At 39.8% G+C, this 15,926-nt stretch overlaps 1 protein-coding gene across 1 annotated transcript in view; it reads left to right on the plus strand.

Annotated features, from left to right (window-relative positions):
* The window catches only part of FZD6 (frizzled class receptor 6), a 39,868-nt gene extending 25,453 nt beyond the window's left edge, over window positions 1–14,415 (plus strand). Inside the window, exons 3-7 of the mRNA XM_042464600.1 lie at window positions 3,150–3,346; window positions 4,726–5,743; window positions 8,743–8,891; window positions 12,470–12,910; window positions 13,950–14,415. Of these exons, the coding sequence (XP_042320534.1) occupies window positions 3,150–3,346; window positions 4,726–5,743; window positions 8,743–8,891; window positions 12,470–12,910; window positions 13,950–14,115 (1,971 nt within the window). The 3' untranslated portion in view covers window positions 14,116–14,415. The remainder of the gene's footprint in view (window positions 1–3,149; window positions 3,347–4,725; window positions 5,744–8,742; window positions 8,892–12,469; window positions 12,911–13,949) is intronic.
* The last annotated feature ends 1,511 nt before the right edge of the window (window positions 14,416–15,926 follow it).

A 15,926-nucleotide genomic window follows, 5' to 3' on the forward strand; every position in this document is an offset into this window, starting at 1 on the left:
CATGATGTTTATTTATATACCGCTTTTCCAAATTAGATCAAAGCGGTGTACAACAAGTCCACACAGCACATGCCATAATGGCGCGACTCTGGTGCTGCATCCACATGCAAAATGGAGTGGCATTTTGCTGCTTCTTTTTGAGCTGAGAAAAGTTGGATTGGGGACATGGCAAGCAGTTGCCGTGGCCTCGATCCAGTGCTCAAAGGGGCGGTGTCAAGCGGCCCCTATACAGCCGTCTGTTTCAGCCCTTAGCTAATGGAGGTATACCTTATGTGAACTGCTGTGTGTCAGCTTCACCTGTCCTCAAGATGTTGAGCTCCTTGTTGGATGGTGCAATAAAAATATTTAAGATTTCTTTGTCACAATATATGGAGAGCCTCTATGCATTTAGTTCTGCAGCAGTTTAATGGTGGCTTTGGTTTCTGTGACTAAGGATGTGCCTAGAACTCTCAAAACTACAGTAATTTATTGTTTTTATCAGGTGACTAAGGACTTTATCACACGGGGAAAATTGGAAGGTTAAATTAGTCACAATGCAGAGTCATCAAGAGCATTAGGGACAATTTCACAATAGCTTTGCAGATGACACTGTGCACAAACCGGTTAGAATCCAAGTGAGGTGAATTAGGGAATAGGCATTTCCACAAAAATACCATGTTTTTATTTCCAGTTCATTCACAAATTCGTAATTGCAGCAGCATAATTGCAGTAGTCTGTAAACCATCTGCCAGATTCTCCCTGTTCCCAGATTTCCAATGGTTCCTTTCTGTGCTGAAGAAAGAGAGGCAGCATTGTTCTTAAAAGACACACACACACCTACCTCTTTCCTTTGCCTGTGGCTGGTCTCCTCCTCCTGCAGCCTCTAAATCTAAGGGTACAGCTGGTGGGAGAGCAAGAGAGAGAATGTTTTGGAATTCCTCCTGTACAGGAGGAAGAAATGGAGGATATGTCCTGGAAAAGGAGGGCATCTGGGAGTTACAGCCCTCGCTGAAATCAGGCAGGTTTATGGACCATCCACCTCCTCTTTCTCTCTATTGTGTATGTGTGTAGTTTTATGGGACTTTGCAAAGGGTAGCCTCAGCCTTCTTTCTTCTAAAACAGCTTCTGAGGCAAAGAGGATTTTCTACCTTGGTTTTCCTTCCCTCTGGAGCATGTGTATGTATGCACTTGTGGAAATGACAGTTTTGAGCATGTGAAAAAAGTTATTTCCACGGTATCAACAGGATTTGTCTCCATTTTTCTGAAACCAAAATTCGCTTTCTATCCACTTTCTTGCCTAAATAATGTGCTTTTCACCCGTTGTTGCGCTCTGTGCGTGCTATTCATTAGCTAATTTGCTTGTTTTTCTGGGATGCCAACACTTTAATGGTTTTCGGGATGGAAACACATAGGTCCCATGTGATAAAGTCCTAAGAAGTCTCAAACTAATGAGCAAGCTTTTTAATTCTACAGGCTGGGTATTAAAGCAAAATAAAGCAGCAAAAGTTTCCTCTCACTAAGTAAACAATTCAAAGATATAGCCATGTTAGTCTGTAGAATCAGTATGTAGAGAGATCCTGTAACACCTTTGAGACTAACTGAAAGAAAGAAGTTGGCAGCATGAGCTTTGGTAAACTGAAGTTTACTTCCTCATATGCAATTGGTCCAAATGCTTCTGAGGAAGTACAGTGCATCTGCGTCATATGTGGGTGTCTCTTATGCGGCTTCCAGTATATGATACAAAAAATAGATTTAGACCCTGAATGATTAAATCCTCTTTAAAGTCTTCAGCAATGGACTCTAATATGGTCTTTGCTTTTCTCCCCTTTGCTTAGAATTCAACTGGGGAATGTATTCCTCTGTTTTTTGTTGGGGAGACTATAAGGAAATGTGGGCTTTTCACTTTGTATAATGGAAAATTTCCATTTAGCACACACAGCGGGTATGAAAAAGTAAAGAGAAATTTGCCTCTTTACTGTTCCTTCCTGATAGCCTCGAAATATGACAGGCAAAATAACATTTTTGTTGTATGCATAACCTGGTGCTGTAGAAATCTCTTGTCTTGTCATTTTATCATCTAGCAGAAGGAAGATGTTTAGTGCAAACTGAGTAGTCAGGGTATAGATATTTAATTAAAATGGTTAAAAATATGATACTTATATTTTGAGGTTTGCAGTACAAATCTGTAATATAATTACTCATTGGCAGCAGTTACTTGGCCTCGTTCAGTAGCTTCTGACATGTGTGGAGATGTAGGTAAAATACACATACTTATTTTCTTGCTCTACTGCCCAAGGGATTTATTTAATGAATGAAACCAGTCTGTGTGCACATTCCTTTAAAAAAAAAGAAGAGGAAAGAGCAGTACTCAATACACTTACAGACAGAGTCTGGAAAGCCTTTTACTGTATTTTTTGCTCTTTGTTTAATTTTCATTCACTGTGAAGCTCACAGTGATAATCTCAGGGAAATGGCATTTTAGAATGCCCCCCTTCCTTTCAGCAAAATGAGCTGAAGTTCTAGTATAAAGTAGCTTTAAGATAGGAATCTATTCAGAATGTTGAACTACATGTAGTTTAATATATCAATTTGGTATATTGAATTGGCACTTATATGCTATTTCTGTGTGAATGTTTCCATTTTGCAATCCAAACGGGAAGTTCCCTGGGACCAATGGTTGCCTGATGGCTTATATGCTGTGTTGATAGCAATTATAAAAGATGGGGGTTGCATGAAGCTAAAACTGGAAAGAAATACTTAAAATTTTCCACCCTGTCCAAATGCAGTTGCATATTTCATTAATGTGGAATGCTTCCCATATTTTATATGCTTTCAAAGGTTGATCTGTCTCCAAGAAATCAAGCCCAGATGCGCTAGGAATCTTAACATTTCCATGAAGGTTACTTCTCCTAGGCAAGTACAATGATAGCAGCGAGTCAGGAGGGATACACTCCTGGAAGAAGCTGCTGGAACACCCCACCAATTTAAACATACGTCTCATCTTTGAAAATTCACAGGGTGCTAGTTATTCTTTAGTAAAAAGTTTTGTAATAAGCCAATTTCAATTCTGTCAAACATAAGATAGTTAAAGTTGAGCCACAGTTTGCTTGGCTTTGTTGTGTTTCTCTGTCACATTTTTAATCAAAGCATTTTTGTCACCTCTCCCAAAGCCATTTCTTCCTCTTCTGAATATTGAGTGTTCACCTGATGTCCGTGCATTTTTGTGCAAAGCATTTGTGCCTATCTGTGTGGAACCAGCACGTGTGATTCACCCATGCCGAAGTCTTTGTGAAAGGGTTTACTCTGACTGTAAACAACTCATGGACACTTTTGGAATCATGTGGCCTGAGGAGCTTGAATGCAACAGGTACAGTGCTTTTTATTCAGTCTCTAAATTCTACTGGATTTTACTTGGGCTTCAGACTGAGTCTCTCTGTTCATGCATTTCTCATCAGCAGAATGACTCTCTGTATGGCAGAGCAGTGAGACCACACACACTGCTTCCTTTTCCACATGGTTGATCTGCACTTATTATACCCTCTTTGGTTATACTCTGATACATACAGTTCTCCCACTCCCCTCTATTTTCTTCTCTTTGAGGATGGTAGCAATCCAGCAGATTTGGCATAGACATGGAATGCATTATAATGTCTTAAGATGATATATGTGATAAGTATGGTGAGCCAGCTCCTTCTTCAAAGTAAAGAAGTGCTGTGGGAGCAGATGATAGTAAATTTTCAAAAAACTATAGGGAAAACTCTTCATTGAATAATATATCATGTTGATAATGAAATCCTCTTCTGCCTTTCCCTTCACCATTGTTAGAGAACATGTAATTTAACTTGCAGACTTTTGGCGAATTAGGAAACAGAAGAGGCAGGTTGAGTTAACATTAGAAAGGTAGCAAGGGCCTTGTTTCCTGAAGACATCTCTTCTGAACATAAGTTATATGTTCAGGAAGCTGATTTTGTTACATACACACTTAGTCTGTTCAGAGAAGCCCCTGCATAGCAGAACTAGTTTCCTGCACATGATGCTGGCTGAATGTATACTCCAGCCAGCATCCCAGCAGAGGCAGTTTCATCTGTCTTTGCAATCTCCCATCTAGGAGGATGCATGGCAGGGGAAGGACTTTGGGTTCTCCTTGTCTTTCTATCTGAGAGTGAGTGGTACACTGGGGAATCTCAGCTGTTATCTCTTATGTCAAGAGCAGGTGTTCTTCTCCCCACCAGCTTCCTACAGGTAGGGTTTGGGAATGCCTCTGGGTTGGATGAGGAACCTCTTTTCAAAGATCTTTCTAATTCTTTATAGTATAATTCTACATGAAACTATCTGAATAATCTGTTTTTCAGGCTGCAGAAGACTTAACAGTGAATGACTCCCATAGATTGGGGAGGGAAACCTTGCTCTGGACCTAATTTGTCTTTGCAAGTTCCCCTTTCTACCCATGGTGGTTTTTCTGTCCTTATGTCCAATCATTGTAGAAAACGGGGCTATTTAAAATCTGGCAACTTTTTCATGATGCAAGGATCCCTGCATGCAGTCAGGCAAGATTCTGTATGCTTGAAAGTGGTGCACTGTGCAACACTGTTAAAATTTTCATCCTGACCTACCCATTCCTGGCAAGCAGTTCCTGACACTCTTCTTAAATTGGAATTTAGTCCCTAGGCTGCAGTCCTGGTCACTGCCCTAGATTGTGGGCCAGTTCTACAATCCCTTAACATATTTTCTCTCCTACCTCTATAGGTTGGAAGATTGTGATGAAAGTGCTGCTGTCACTGCTTCTGCAACCACAAGAGCCCATGGCACTCGGAAGACCCCAGGACAACCTAGAAGGGATTATGGATTTTGGTGCCCACGCCATCTGCAGACCTCCAGTGGACAAGGCTACAAGTTTTTGGGAATTGATCAGTGTGCACCCCCCTGTCCCAACATGTACTTCAGTAACCATGAGCTAGATGTTGCCAAAAGCTTCATTGGAATTGTTTCCATTTTTTGCCTTTGTGCCACTCTTTTCACGTTCCTTACGTTTTTGATTGATGTTAAACGATTCAGGTATCCAGAGAGGCCAATCATATATTATTCTGTTTGTTACAGCATAGTGTCTCTTGTTTACTTCCTTGGCTTTCTCCTGGGAAATAGAACAGCTTGCAATCAAGTAGATGAAAAACTACAGCTTGGTACAACCGTTGTTCTTGGTTCTCAGAACAAAGGCTGCACAATTATTTTTATGGCCTTGTATTTTTTCACAATGGCAGGAACTGTATGGTGGGTGATTCTCACAGTCACTTGGTTCCTAGCTGCTGGACGTAAATGGAGTTGTGAAGCTATTGAACAAAAAGCATTGTGGTTCCATGCAGTTGCCTGGGGCATGCCCGGCTTTCTCACTGTTATGCTTCTGGCCATGAACAAAGTAGAAGGTGACAACATCAGTGGTGTTTGTTTTGTTGGCCTCTATGACTTAGATGTGTCCCGATTCTTTGTCCTTTTGCCTTTGTGCCTTTGTGTTTTTGTTGGTTTGTCTCTTCTTCTAGCAGGAATAATTTCTCTAAACCATGTGCGGCAAGTCATACAGCATGATGGCAGAAATCAAGAAAAGTTGAAGAAATTCATGATTCGAATTGGTGTTTTCAGTGGCTTATACCTGGTACCTCTAGTAATGCTCTTGGGATGCTACATCTATGAACAAGTGTACAGGAAGACCTGGGAAATCACATGGGTGTATGACCATTGTGATGAATTTCATATACCCTGCCCTTATCAGGTAAGCAGTAAATACTTGCACAGCACATATCTGAAGAACAAAGAGTTTTGGGATGCTTGATTGTTTTGGTAATTTGCTGCAAAAATACATGTGGTATGATTTTTTTCCAGTGATGTGTGCTATTTTATGGATAATCTGTAGACAGCGAAAGAGCCTTCAATGGTAAGGTTTCAGTGCACTATCCATAACTTTTTAATTGGACTCTCCTAATGTGAGTAAACCTTTTGTGTAAATACCAAGCACAGATGTGGATTTCTTTTTGATTTTATAAAACTCTCCAGAATTGTTAGTATTGTCTATGTCAACCATAATATAAATAAAAAAGTTAGGAACAAAACTCTGTTGCTCAGTGTAAAAATATTAGTATAATAGAACACAATACTAGGTTTTGAAATCGATCTATTCCTTTTAGGAGATGTTGAATGAGTAAAATTTAGAACTGGGAGGTAAAAAAAAAAATTTTTTTTCCCTTTCCAGTGAAATAAATGGCAAAATCTTCTGTCTATGCTATGTATATTATGGCAGCTTCTATTGTTGCTAGGTTTTCAAAATAGCAATAAGGGACAGTTGAAATTCTTGACATGCAGGGTTGACAGTCAGGAAGTAGCCACTGACAAATTCATGTTCTACCTAAATACTAAATGAAAGTACAGGCATAATTCAGTTAACAAAGGCCCGTTCCAGACGGGCATATAGTATATCCCCAGGACATACTAGGGTTAGGAAGGGGCGTCACTTCCTGACGCCCCTAACCCTAGTATGTACTGGGTCTGTACAAAATGGCGGCGCCCTTCCACACAGGCGCCGCCATCTTGATGTCGCGGACGTGTAGCGTCCGGACGTCGCGCGGAGGACTGATGCCGCGAGTGCGCGACTAGCGCCTCACGGCACCACTTCCGGGGCATAAAAAGAAGCATCATTTTGGCACTTCTTTTTTGCTGCGCCCGGAAACCACGCGGTTTGGTCGCTGTGGTTCCCAGACACAGCAACTGGCAGCGACGACAGACTGTTGCTTTCAGGCGGTCTGTAACACGCCAAAGTCTCTGACATAGAAGCTCTTCTTTACAAAGTCTTTTTACACCTGCCAGCCTCCCCTCTGCAAATATTCTGTCTAGCTCGAAATACTTTATCAGAATCTTTATCACTGGGAGGATGGTGAAGGAGGGTTGGGGAAAAAGATTTTAAGTATCCTTCCAATATCGGGCTGCAGAAAAATGTCTGCAGTAAACAATCTAGTAAACAAAGTTTGAGATAAGGCAGGTAGGTAAACAACTGCCTCCGAATCCATTACTGAGCAAGCACAAATAGAAAAGCAGAGGGAAAGGGAGAAGTGCCATTGTTTTTACTTGATGTGTTTGTTTCCATCTATTGAAGCTGAACACTTCAGCACAATTCATTACATTTACTTCAGTCCAAATGTCTTGAAATAACTAATCCGCTCAAAGAAAAGTCTGTGATTTCAGCTAATTTTGATTCTCAAACTAATAAAAATAAATATAGATGGGAAGGTCTGGAAGAATTTGAGGGAAAATAACTTTTTTTCTGAAGCTTTTATTTATTTATTTTTAAAAATTAGTAATTAAGGACAATGGGACATTTTATTTCAGAATTATGCATAAAATATTTAAGATAAAATGTTCATATATTGCTACCTGTACTTTAAAAGCTATAGAACAGGTAGTTTCTATGTAGTATCTCACATTATTGAAATTGCTGGTCTTGGTTTCCTTTTCTCAGTTCTTTTTATGGTAATGAGTGCTTTATGTCAGCTTGACACTGTGGAGGACTGGAGCGACAAAATAATTTTCTACATTTTGCTAATGTTTGCCATTTCTTCCCTTTTTATTGGTTTGTTCCCCCTGTTTTTCATAAAGTCACAATACCACAAGGATTTCTTGTATTTTAGATGTACCTCTTGGCTCTGCTTGTAACAAAAGACATTTAAAAAAAAAAAGTAATTTCAAATTATATTCATTTTCTGAATAATATGGCAGGCATGATACCTTCACACCATATCACCTTATCCATAATGCATTTTATATGCTAAAGTAACAATGTGATGTTCCAGAAACCCCCAAGAGAGGGAAAACATCCAATGGTTTCAAAAGTTTTGGAAATTTTACATCTCTGAACCAGAATGATAACAGAGAGAGCTGAATTTGCCAAGACACATTAAAATAAAATTAGAGGCTTAGGTGAGACAGGCAAGTATGTGCTTGAGTTGAAGTTGTCCTTTGAAAAGCCTGCTCTTCACAGGAATGGATTAATTTTGCAGTGAGCAGCAGGAAAAAAATCATTGTACATTTTCCTCAGGCATTCTGAAGATTCTGCCTGATCTAATTAACTTCAGCTCATCAGTTTTGTCATCTTTCCACTGTACTCAGATGACACAACCATGTTGGCTAGTGCTGCTCTTCACTCACAATAATCAGTCAAACTTTTCCTGTCTTTTTAGCTCCCTCTTTTCATATAGTGTGGCCATGTTTTGCAATTTTAAGAGCTGTTGTGTATCTATACATGTCTTTTGATATTAAAAATGTAGAGAAAGAACATCACACCCTCAAATAAGAATTAAGGAGACACATGCTCACTCCTTTAGGAGTTTCTTCAGGTTTCTACAGGATTTCTGTGTTTGTACTTTTGTGCACTTATTTGGACTGATAGAATAGCAAATTTTTCTGGATTTTCGTTTTGTGTGTGTGCGTGTGTCTCACTAATTCTTATTTGAGGGTGTGATGTTCTTACAGTCATACAATAAGGCTGATGGAAATGTTGTGACAAGATTTGTATCCTCTCTGCTGCTAATTGCAGCACTGCCATTACCAGAGATTCTTAGGCAAGCCAGGTTAATAGGAGCAATTTAAGTGTGCCTGGGTGAAGCACAGCTGAAATAAAACTGGAACAGACTTATTGTGTTGCTGTTTTCTTTGTCTTCTGAGGTATAATGCAGAAAAACAATTTTTCTATTGAATTGTTAATGAATAGTGATTGTTTTCCAGGTCAAGATATTAGCAAGGCCTGAAGTATTTTTGTTTCTGATGAAATATCTGATGACTTTAATTGTTGGCATCTCTCCAGTCTTCTGGGTGGGAAGCAAAAAGACCTGTTCTGAATGGGCAAATTTCTTCACCAGAAATCGCAAAAGAGAGTAAGGCCCTTTTTATTTATTTTTATTTTTGTGGATGGTGGTCTTTATAAATGAAGAGCTTAAAACCATAAACACTGTTAATGGGCAGGCTTTCAAGAATATGTGTTAAATAGTCATGTCTTGACTTTGTGTGTATGTTGCAAAGTCTAGAAATGCCCTCTATTCTTTATTATGTCTGGGTGATTATTGTCAGTTGCTATTAATGGAGTAGGGGGGGGAGATAAAATTTTCCCCACAAAGCATTCTTCTTTGGTTAGTTTCTTTTTACCAGGAGGGCCTAAATGCCCTAAAGTCACCATATTGTGTCTGATCTTGGAGGCTAAACAGAGTCAACCCTGGCTAGTATTGGATGGGAGACCACCAATGAACACCAGATACTGTAGGCTATTTTCAGAGGAAGGAACTGACAAAACCAGCTCTCATTCCTTGCCTAAGAAAACCCTTTGAAATTCATATGTGTGCGTGCACGTGTGTGTGTGTGTGTGTGTGTGTGTACCTTCAAGTTGCCTATCGACTTAGGGTGACTCTATGAATTTCATAGGGTTTTCCTAGGCAAGGAATACGAAATGCAAGGCAAGTAAAAGGCACTTATAGACCTACTGCCCTTGACAGTGAATTCTAACCTTCTGTATAATGTGTGACACTATCCATTTTTCAGTCTCTTACCTTTCCGTCATCTCAACTCTGTGCAGTCATCCCATTCCAGTTTCTAGGTCTCTGTCTCCTCATCCTTCCCCTCCCATCAATACCATATAGGTTTTTCTATGCAGAGTCAATTCCCGTGACCCACTTTCCCCATCAGCCACCTGCCTTTCCCCATCCGTTGTTCCCTCAGGCCTGCACCTGTATCCCCATTGTTTACTCAATTTGTTTTCTTGACAGGAAGACATTCCATTCAATACCCCTACAATTTGGGCCTACTTTTCTTCCTAATCTTCAATCTTGTTGCCTACTCATATTGCAGACAGCTGCCTCTTGACTTTTGAACATCCCTTCAATCCCCCACCAACAGCAAAAACTGCTCAGTTTCACTCTGCTGCATTTTGATGACACATGCAAATAATTTTAGTGCAGCGAAAGCAATTCTTACCTGAAAGTAACCACACTTGTTATGTGGCTAGATAGAATCAAGCTTATAACTGGGATGAACTAGCAGTGTTAAAAGGTAATGTGATCCCTTAGCCCAAGTCTTCAGAAAAGATATGAAATAACTGTACAAGAATGGGGGAAATGAGAATATATGGAAACTAATCTGGCAAGGAATATAGACAAAAGGAGCTGAAGAAAATAGTTTGCAAATGTTGTCTAAAAGAAGTGTCAAGGAAAAACAAAAGAGGAGAAGACAAAATTTGGGTGAATTCATGCAACACTGTAATGTGTGATGTGCTGGTATGTGCTACTCAGCTGCTCCCACTTGTAGCATGACGTCTGTTCTGTTTTATTATGTCATGAGAACATAGACAGGTAACCTTCACTAGCTGTTCTTTTGTCAAAAGTGAGAGAATCAAACCAAGATAAAAACTTTTAGATTCTCATACTGATTTGCTAGAACAGAAAATAAACCAGAGAAGTACAGCTGAGAGCTTAGTAGTTTGCTTAGTGGCTCTTACTGTAAATGGAAACAATCAAACTGCATGCAAGAGCATGCTGCTCATCCAGAACAATTCAGTGTTCCCCTAGATCCTTCACATGTTCCTTGAAGTTATCCACTGGGTGTGTTTAGAAGTTGCAAGGCTGCAGCCTGGTTCTGCACTCCTGACCTACATTCTAAAGATTTTTGCTGAATGTGGCATTTGAACATGACCATTAGGAATTCATGAAGCAAAGAAATCCAGGGAAAGTAATGTGGAAGAGTATACATAAGAAAACTTGCACATCCTCTACTGGTAACCATAAAAGATAGATGCAGTAAGAATGGAAGCAGAACAGAAATCTCCCTCTATAGGAGATAATAATATTAAAGACAAGAAATTCTGAACAATTTCCAGAGAACCTTTAGTTGTCTGCTAGGTAGCACAGTAAAACAGATAATTAAGTCTCCAGAAAAAAATATGGAACAGAATGTATTAATGCCAGCAATGCTTGGTGCAAACAAAATGAGACAAATATGACTTCACAGAGTCCAAACTCTATTGCTCAAGATCAAATAGCTCAGCATCTTTTGCAAAATGAAGAAAAGAACAAACCTTAGTGTGTATATGTGTTTTCAAGTCACTTGTCAATTTATGACAACCCCATAGCTGTGATAGTTAAACGGAGCTTCCATTTATCAGAAGCAGTATTGCTTGGAACAGCAGTTGCTGAAGGGGGTTATTGCCTTCATGTTCTCCTTGTGGGCTTCCAGGTGGCATTTGGTTGGCCCTTATGAAATAGGAGCCCTGGTGGTGCAGTGATTAAACGCCTGTACTGCAGTCACTCACTCAAAACCATAAAGTTCCGAGTTCAGTACTAGCCAGGGCTCATGCTTGCATCCTTCTGAGGTCGCTAAAATGAGTACCCAGATTGTTGGAGGCAATTAGCTTACAGTTGTAAATGGCTTAGACACTGTTAGTTCAGTATGAAGTGGTGTATAAATGAAGCTATAAATGAGGATTGGGAAACCTGTGGCATGCCACATGTTAGTTTTCAGTTCCCACCAGCCCTGACCAGTTCAGATGACAAACATCAGGAGTGGTGAGAGTTGTGCACCCAAGGAACTCTAGAGCAGTGCTTTTCAGGCTGTCTAGTGTAGGGTACTGACAGTTCTCCTCCCTCAGTGGGCTAGGGATCAGTCCTATATTTGTGCCCATTGGTTATCTATGTTTCTTTCCTGGAAACTGCAGGGACTGGCAGCTGATGGCTCAGGGATCAACAGTGGTCCAGGGACCACTGCTTTGAGTAGCCCTGATCTAGAGGACCACAAGCTTACCACCCCTTGACTAGATAGGATCCTTACTCTGAGCTAAGGCATAGCCAAGGATGACATGTAATTGGCAAAGACTTTCCATCAGTTGTGTATTCAGCAAGAAGTGGACAAAGAAGCAGTAAGGGAAGGTTCCTCCCTTCTCCTGTGTAGTATTTGACCAGTTTCAATCTGTGCCATTCAATCTCCAGTGCTTAGAACATTGGATGTTGAACTAGCTCCACATTCCAGTTTGACAATAAGTTGCCTGTGGCAAATAACATACAGTACTCTCATTCTATTCTGTAGCCAAGAACTTGGAAAGAATGTGTTTCTGAACATTAAGTTTAAATTTTTTTCTGGCAGGATATTGATAGCTGGAGACATTATTCTATCCCTGACTTTGTATAGAAGGGGAGAATAATAGTTACTCAGCTTATGAGTCCTTAGAAGGATGACAAATGCGCACAGTACTTTGCATCTTAGTGTTATTTTGTGCCTATTTCTGTAACTTTGCTCCATATAAACACATTAAAATTTTTAAAACTGCAGTCTGGCACAATTTTAATCAATAGGGATTTTAACAGTGATATGAATAAGAGGGAAGTTTTAGTTTTGAATGCAATAGGCACATTTACTAAATAATTATAGAAGACAGTTTTAATCAGCACACATTGTCTCTGTTCTTCCTGTTTAGCCCAATCAATGAAAGCCGGAGAGTGTTGCAAGAGTCATGCGAATTTTTCTTAAAGCACAACTCTAAAGTGAAACACAAAAAGAAGCACTACAAATCCAGCTCTCACAAACTGAAGGTAATTTCAAAATCAATGGGGACCAGCACAGGTGTCACAACCAATCATGGCACTTCTGCAATAGCTATTGCAAACCATGATTACTTGAGCCAAGAGACATTCACTGAGATAAAAAGCTGTCCAGAATTATCTGAGAGAAATTTGGACGCAGATGGAACACCCAGCCAGAAAGTGGAAGAAGAGGAGTTTGCCCACAGTGAGCAGAGTGGATTGCCAACAGTAACCAGTCCTAAAGTGCCTTTGGAACAACTAGAAAAGAGTGGCAAGGCAGACAATAAGCAAAATATCAACTTTTCAGAAAGCATGAAGAGAATGGCTGAAGGAAGGTAAAGCACTCTTTCCCCCTTATTTAGTTTACATTTTAGCTAACATATTTTTTGTGCAATAGTCAAGGGAAAAATTACACTTTACTAATAAACAAGCTTTTCCCACAAAGCTGTAGTAGCTGTACTGGGTAGACAGTTGAAATGATCAATGACAAGAGATGGATTTTCTTACACAGCTACGTAATTTGTACCCTGAAAATGAAGTGTTGTGATGCACTGTCCAGTGTCCAGTATGTGTTGATCTTGGAGCTGCAATATAAACTTCAAGATTAGACGAACCAAAATAACAGGCATTAACAGAGGGACAACCTGATTCAGCAGACACTCAAAGGTTCAATTACAAAGATGCTTTGAGCAGTCTCTGAAACCAAAGTAACAGCTTCTGCAGTCATGTTGGGCTTAGATACAGGAAGCTTGTTTGGTCTTGCTCATAGGATGCTGCAGTATTTATGTTGCATCACCTATACGTTTATGAAATGAAATTCATTTCATGGGGTTCTAGTGAAGGCAAAGTAGCAGACATGTTTTTAGAATGGATTGCATGTTGAAATGCTGTACACATTATGAAAATACACCAAAATATCTTTGGCAGTCACCTAGAAATTTTACTCTAATCTGTGGGTCCCATTGCTAGCAGGCACAAAGGTCTGCTGATCTTAGTCCTGATCCAGCTTCTGTAAATTATTGTACTGTAGATTAGCAAGCCTGATATTTCATTACTCATTAGGTAGCATTGCCTTATTCAGAGATGGATCATGGGTCTGGGTAGCCCAAAATCGTAGTTCTGAGTAGAAGTAGTTGCTCTTTCTGAGGTGTAGAGGTCTTTCCCATTGCTGAACATCTTCAACTAGAGATGCTAGACTTTGGACATACATGCAGAGCATGTGATTCCCTATACAATGAGTAGTCCTTTAGGCCTCATTTTTTAATGCTGTGTATTTCTTTAATGCTTGTTCTGCTGTATGTCTGTTTTAGTGCTTAATATTCTGTAGTTTTCTTGAAGTTTGGTGTTTAATAGTTCTCTTTTCGTACATAACAGGACAACTCCTAAAAGTGACGTTATTGAAACTGTACCACTCCAGATAAGCCATCCACACCTTGATGTTTCCCAGCCAGGCAGTATCAAAGGGTCAGTCTTGCTATCTGCCCAATCTTCTTCAGATTCAAGAAAAGCTCAGGAGTCTGGTCATAGTTCAAATGGTTGAAAGTGAAAACACATAACTGTGAATAACTTCAGGTCATGAAATACATGGATTCCTTGTTACACTGGAAATGACTGTTGCATTGTTATCTTTCAAGTAAGCACTATGCACATCCTTTTAGATTGCACTTCAGGCAAAACTGAAATTTTATTATAATGATGCCTTGTGATTATTAGTTGTTTGCATTCCAAAAGTGTACCAGCTACTTGTAGATCTAAGGGGGGAAGAGCAGAATGAACCTTACCACTTTGTAAATCATTGAATGTGTCAGCAATACACAGTTGTAGCAGTTTGATATCATTTCTGTCATGGCTGCATCCTATTGAATCCTGGTATTTGCCCTCTTTTGATATACTTAGAATTCTCTGCTAAATCATTTTGATGCTGTAGTTTAGGAGAGTGCACTCGTGCTCTCAAAGAGAATTCTAAGTACCTGACCAGACTTCAAATCCCAGAATTCTGTAGGGTGGAGTCATGATAATTAAATTAGTACCAAATCTATAACCATTTGGTGTAGATAAACCCTGCATGCCAAGCTGCATTAAAGTAATAGGGAGAAAGATCTGATATTGTGAAATATTTTGGGAAAACCTAATTGTTTCATCTTTTTGGGAGAAGTGCTATTTACTGTTTTAAAACCTGGGATTCAGATCGTCATAAATAGCTGTGTCACAGCTACAGGGCAGACTATTCTTCAAGGATTTGCTTAAGGTGCAGCACTTATAACCAGTGACTTCAGCTGAAACATAATCCTGTCTCCAATCTAAAGGTGGAAAAATGCATCCCTGAGATTGCATGCAGCTTTCTGAGGCCAACACTCTCTCCAAATTCTCTGGTATGTCTTTTTTTATAAGAAGAAAGGATGACTTGCCTTTCCCAGATGCCTCACCTTTTAAAAAGGTTGCAGCGCTTCCTTTTGGCAGTCCCTATGCCCCCCCCCCCAAAGCGTTCCCAGTAGAAAATCAGCTCCTGGATTTGCTATAGTTACCCAACCCTGCTCTGACCCCAATTATGAGACGTTTTTGGCTTTTTTACTGGGAAATCCTTAGTCCTTCCTTAAGACATGTGGGTATTTACAGCAATCTCTGCGATTCTTCTGATGTAGCAGTAGAAAAGATGCTGGCCAGAAATCTATTGAAGGCCTTGGTCCAGCCAGAGTTGTGGCGTTGTCTTTGTGTAGTAGAACTGTATGTAGTCTTATGAAGAAAGATGGTAGTCTTGAAAAGCAGCTAAGAAATGCATGAAAGAATAATAATTGTGGCAAGGACACATTGGTGCAGATTCTTTGTCATCGGTGCAGATTCTTTGGTTGCAGATTCTGTGTTGTTGCTGGATTTTGGTGCTTTCTCAAGGAAAGAAGTTGTTACTTTGAACCCATGGTTGATGTATATGTCTGGGTCATTAGCGCTATTTTGCAGTGCTCTATGTTGAAATGGAAAGGGATTCCTGAATTTTAAAAAGTTTGACCTAGCTGTTTTGTGTGTAGTTCTATGTAGAGTTCAGTGGTGGCTTGTGGCTTCCGTGTCAGTGGTACAGTGAATCTGTTCCACGTTTTTCCCCAGACTGTAAAAGGATCTGTTTGAGGTGCAAAATTATATGTCCAAAGTAGAGCCAATTTATTGGGTAGCTCCTTTGAAACTGAAACCCACAATGGATCCTGTGTCCCACTGATTTGGAGGCCACCAGATGCCAATGATAGATAAATTTCTCTCAAAGCCTGCATGGTTTTTTCAAGGATAATGTGAGTAGGTGGAAATAACCAACTGCTGTTAAGATATCATGGGCAATAACTAAGTTATTTAGGCAAGCCGCTA

This window comes from Sceloporus undulatus, chromosome 4 (assembly GCF_019175285.1).
Source record: "Sceloporus undulatus isolate JIND9_A2432 ecotype Alabama chromosome 4, SceUnd_v1.1, whole genome shotgun sequence".
In the NCBI taxonomy this organism is placed as follows: Eukaryota; Metazoa; Chordata; class Lepidosauria; order Squamata; family Phrynosomatidae; genus Sceloporus; species Sceloporus undulatus.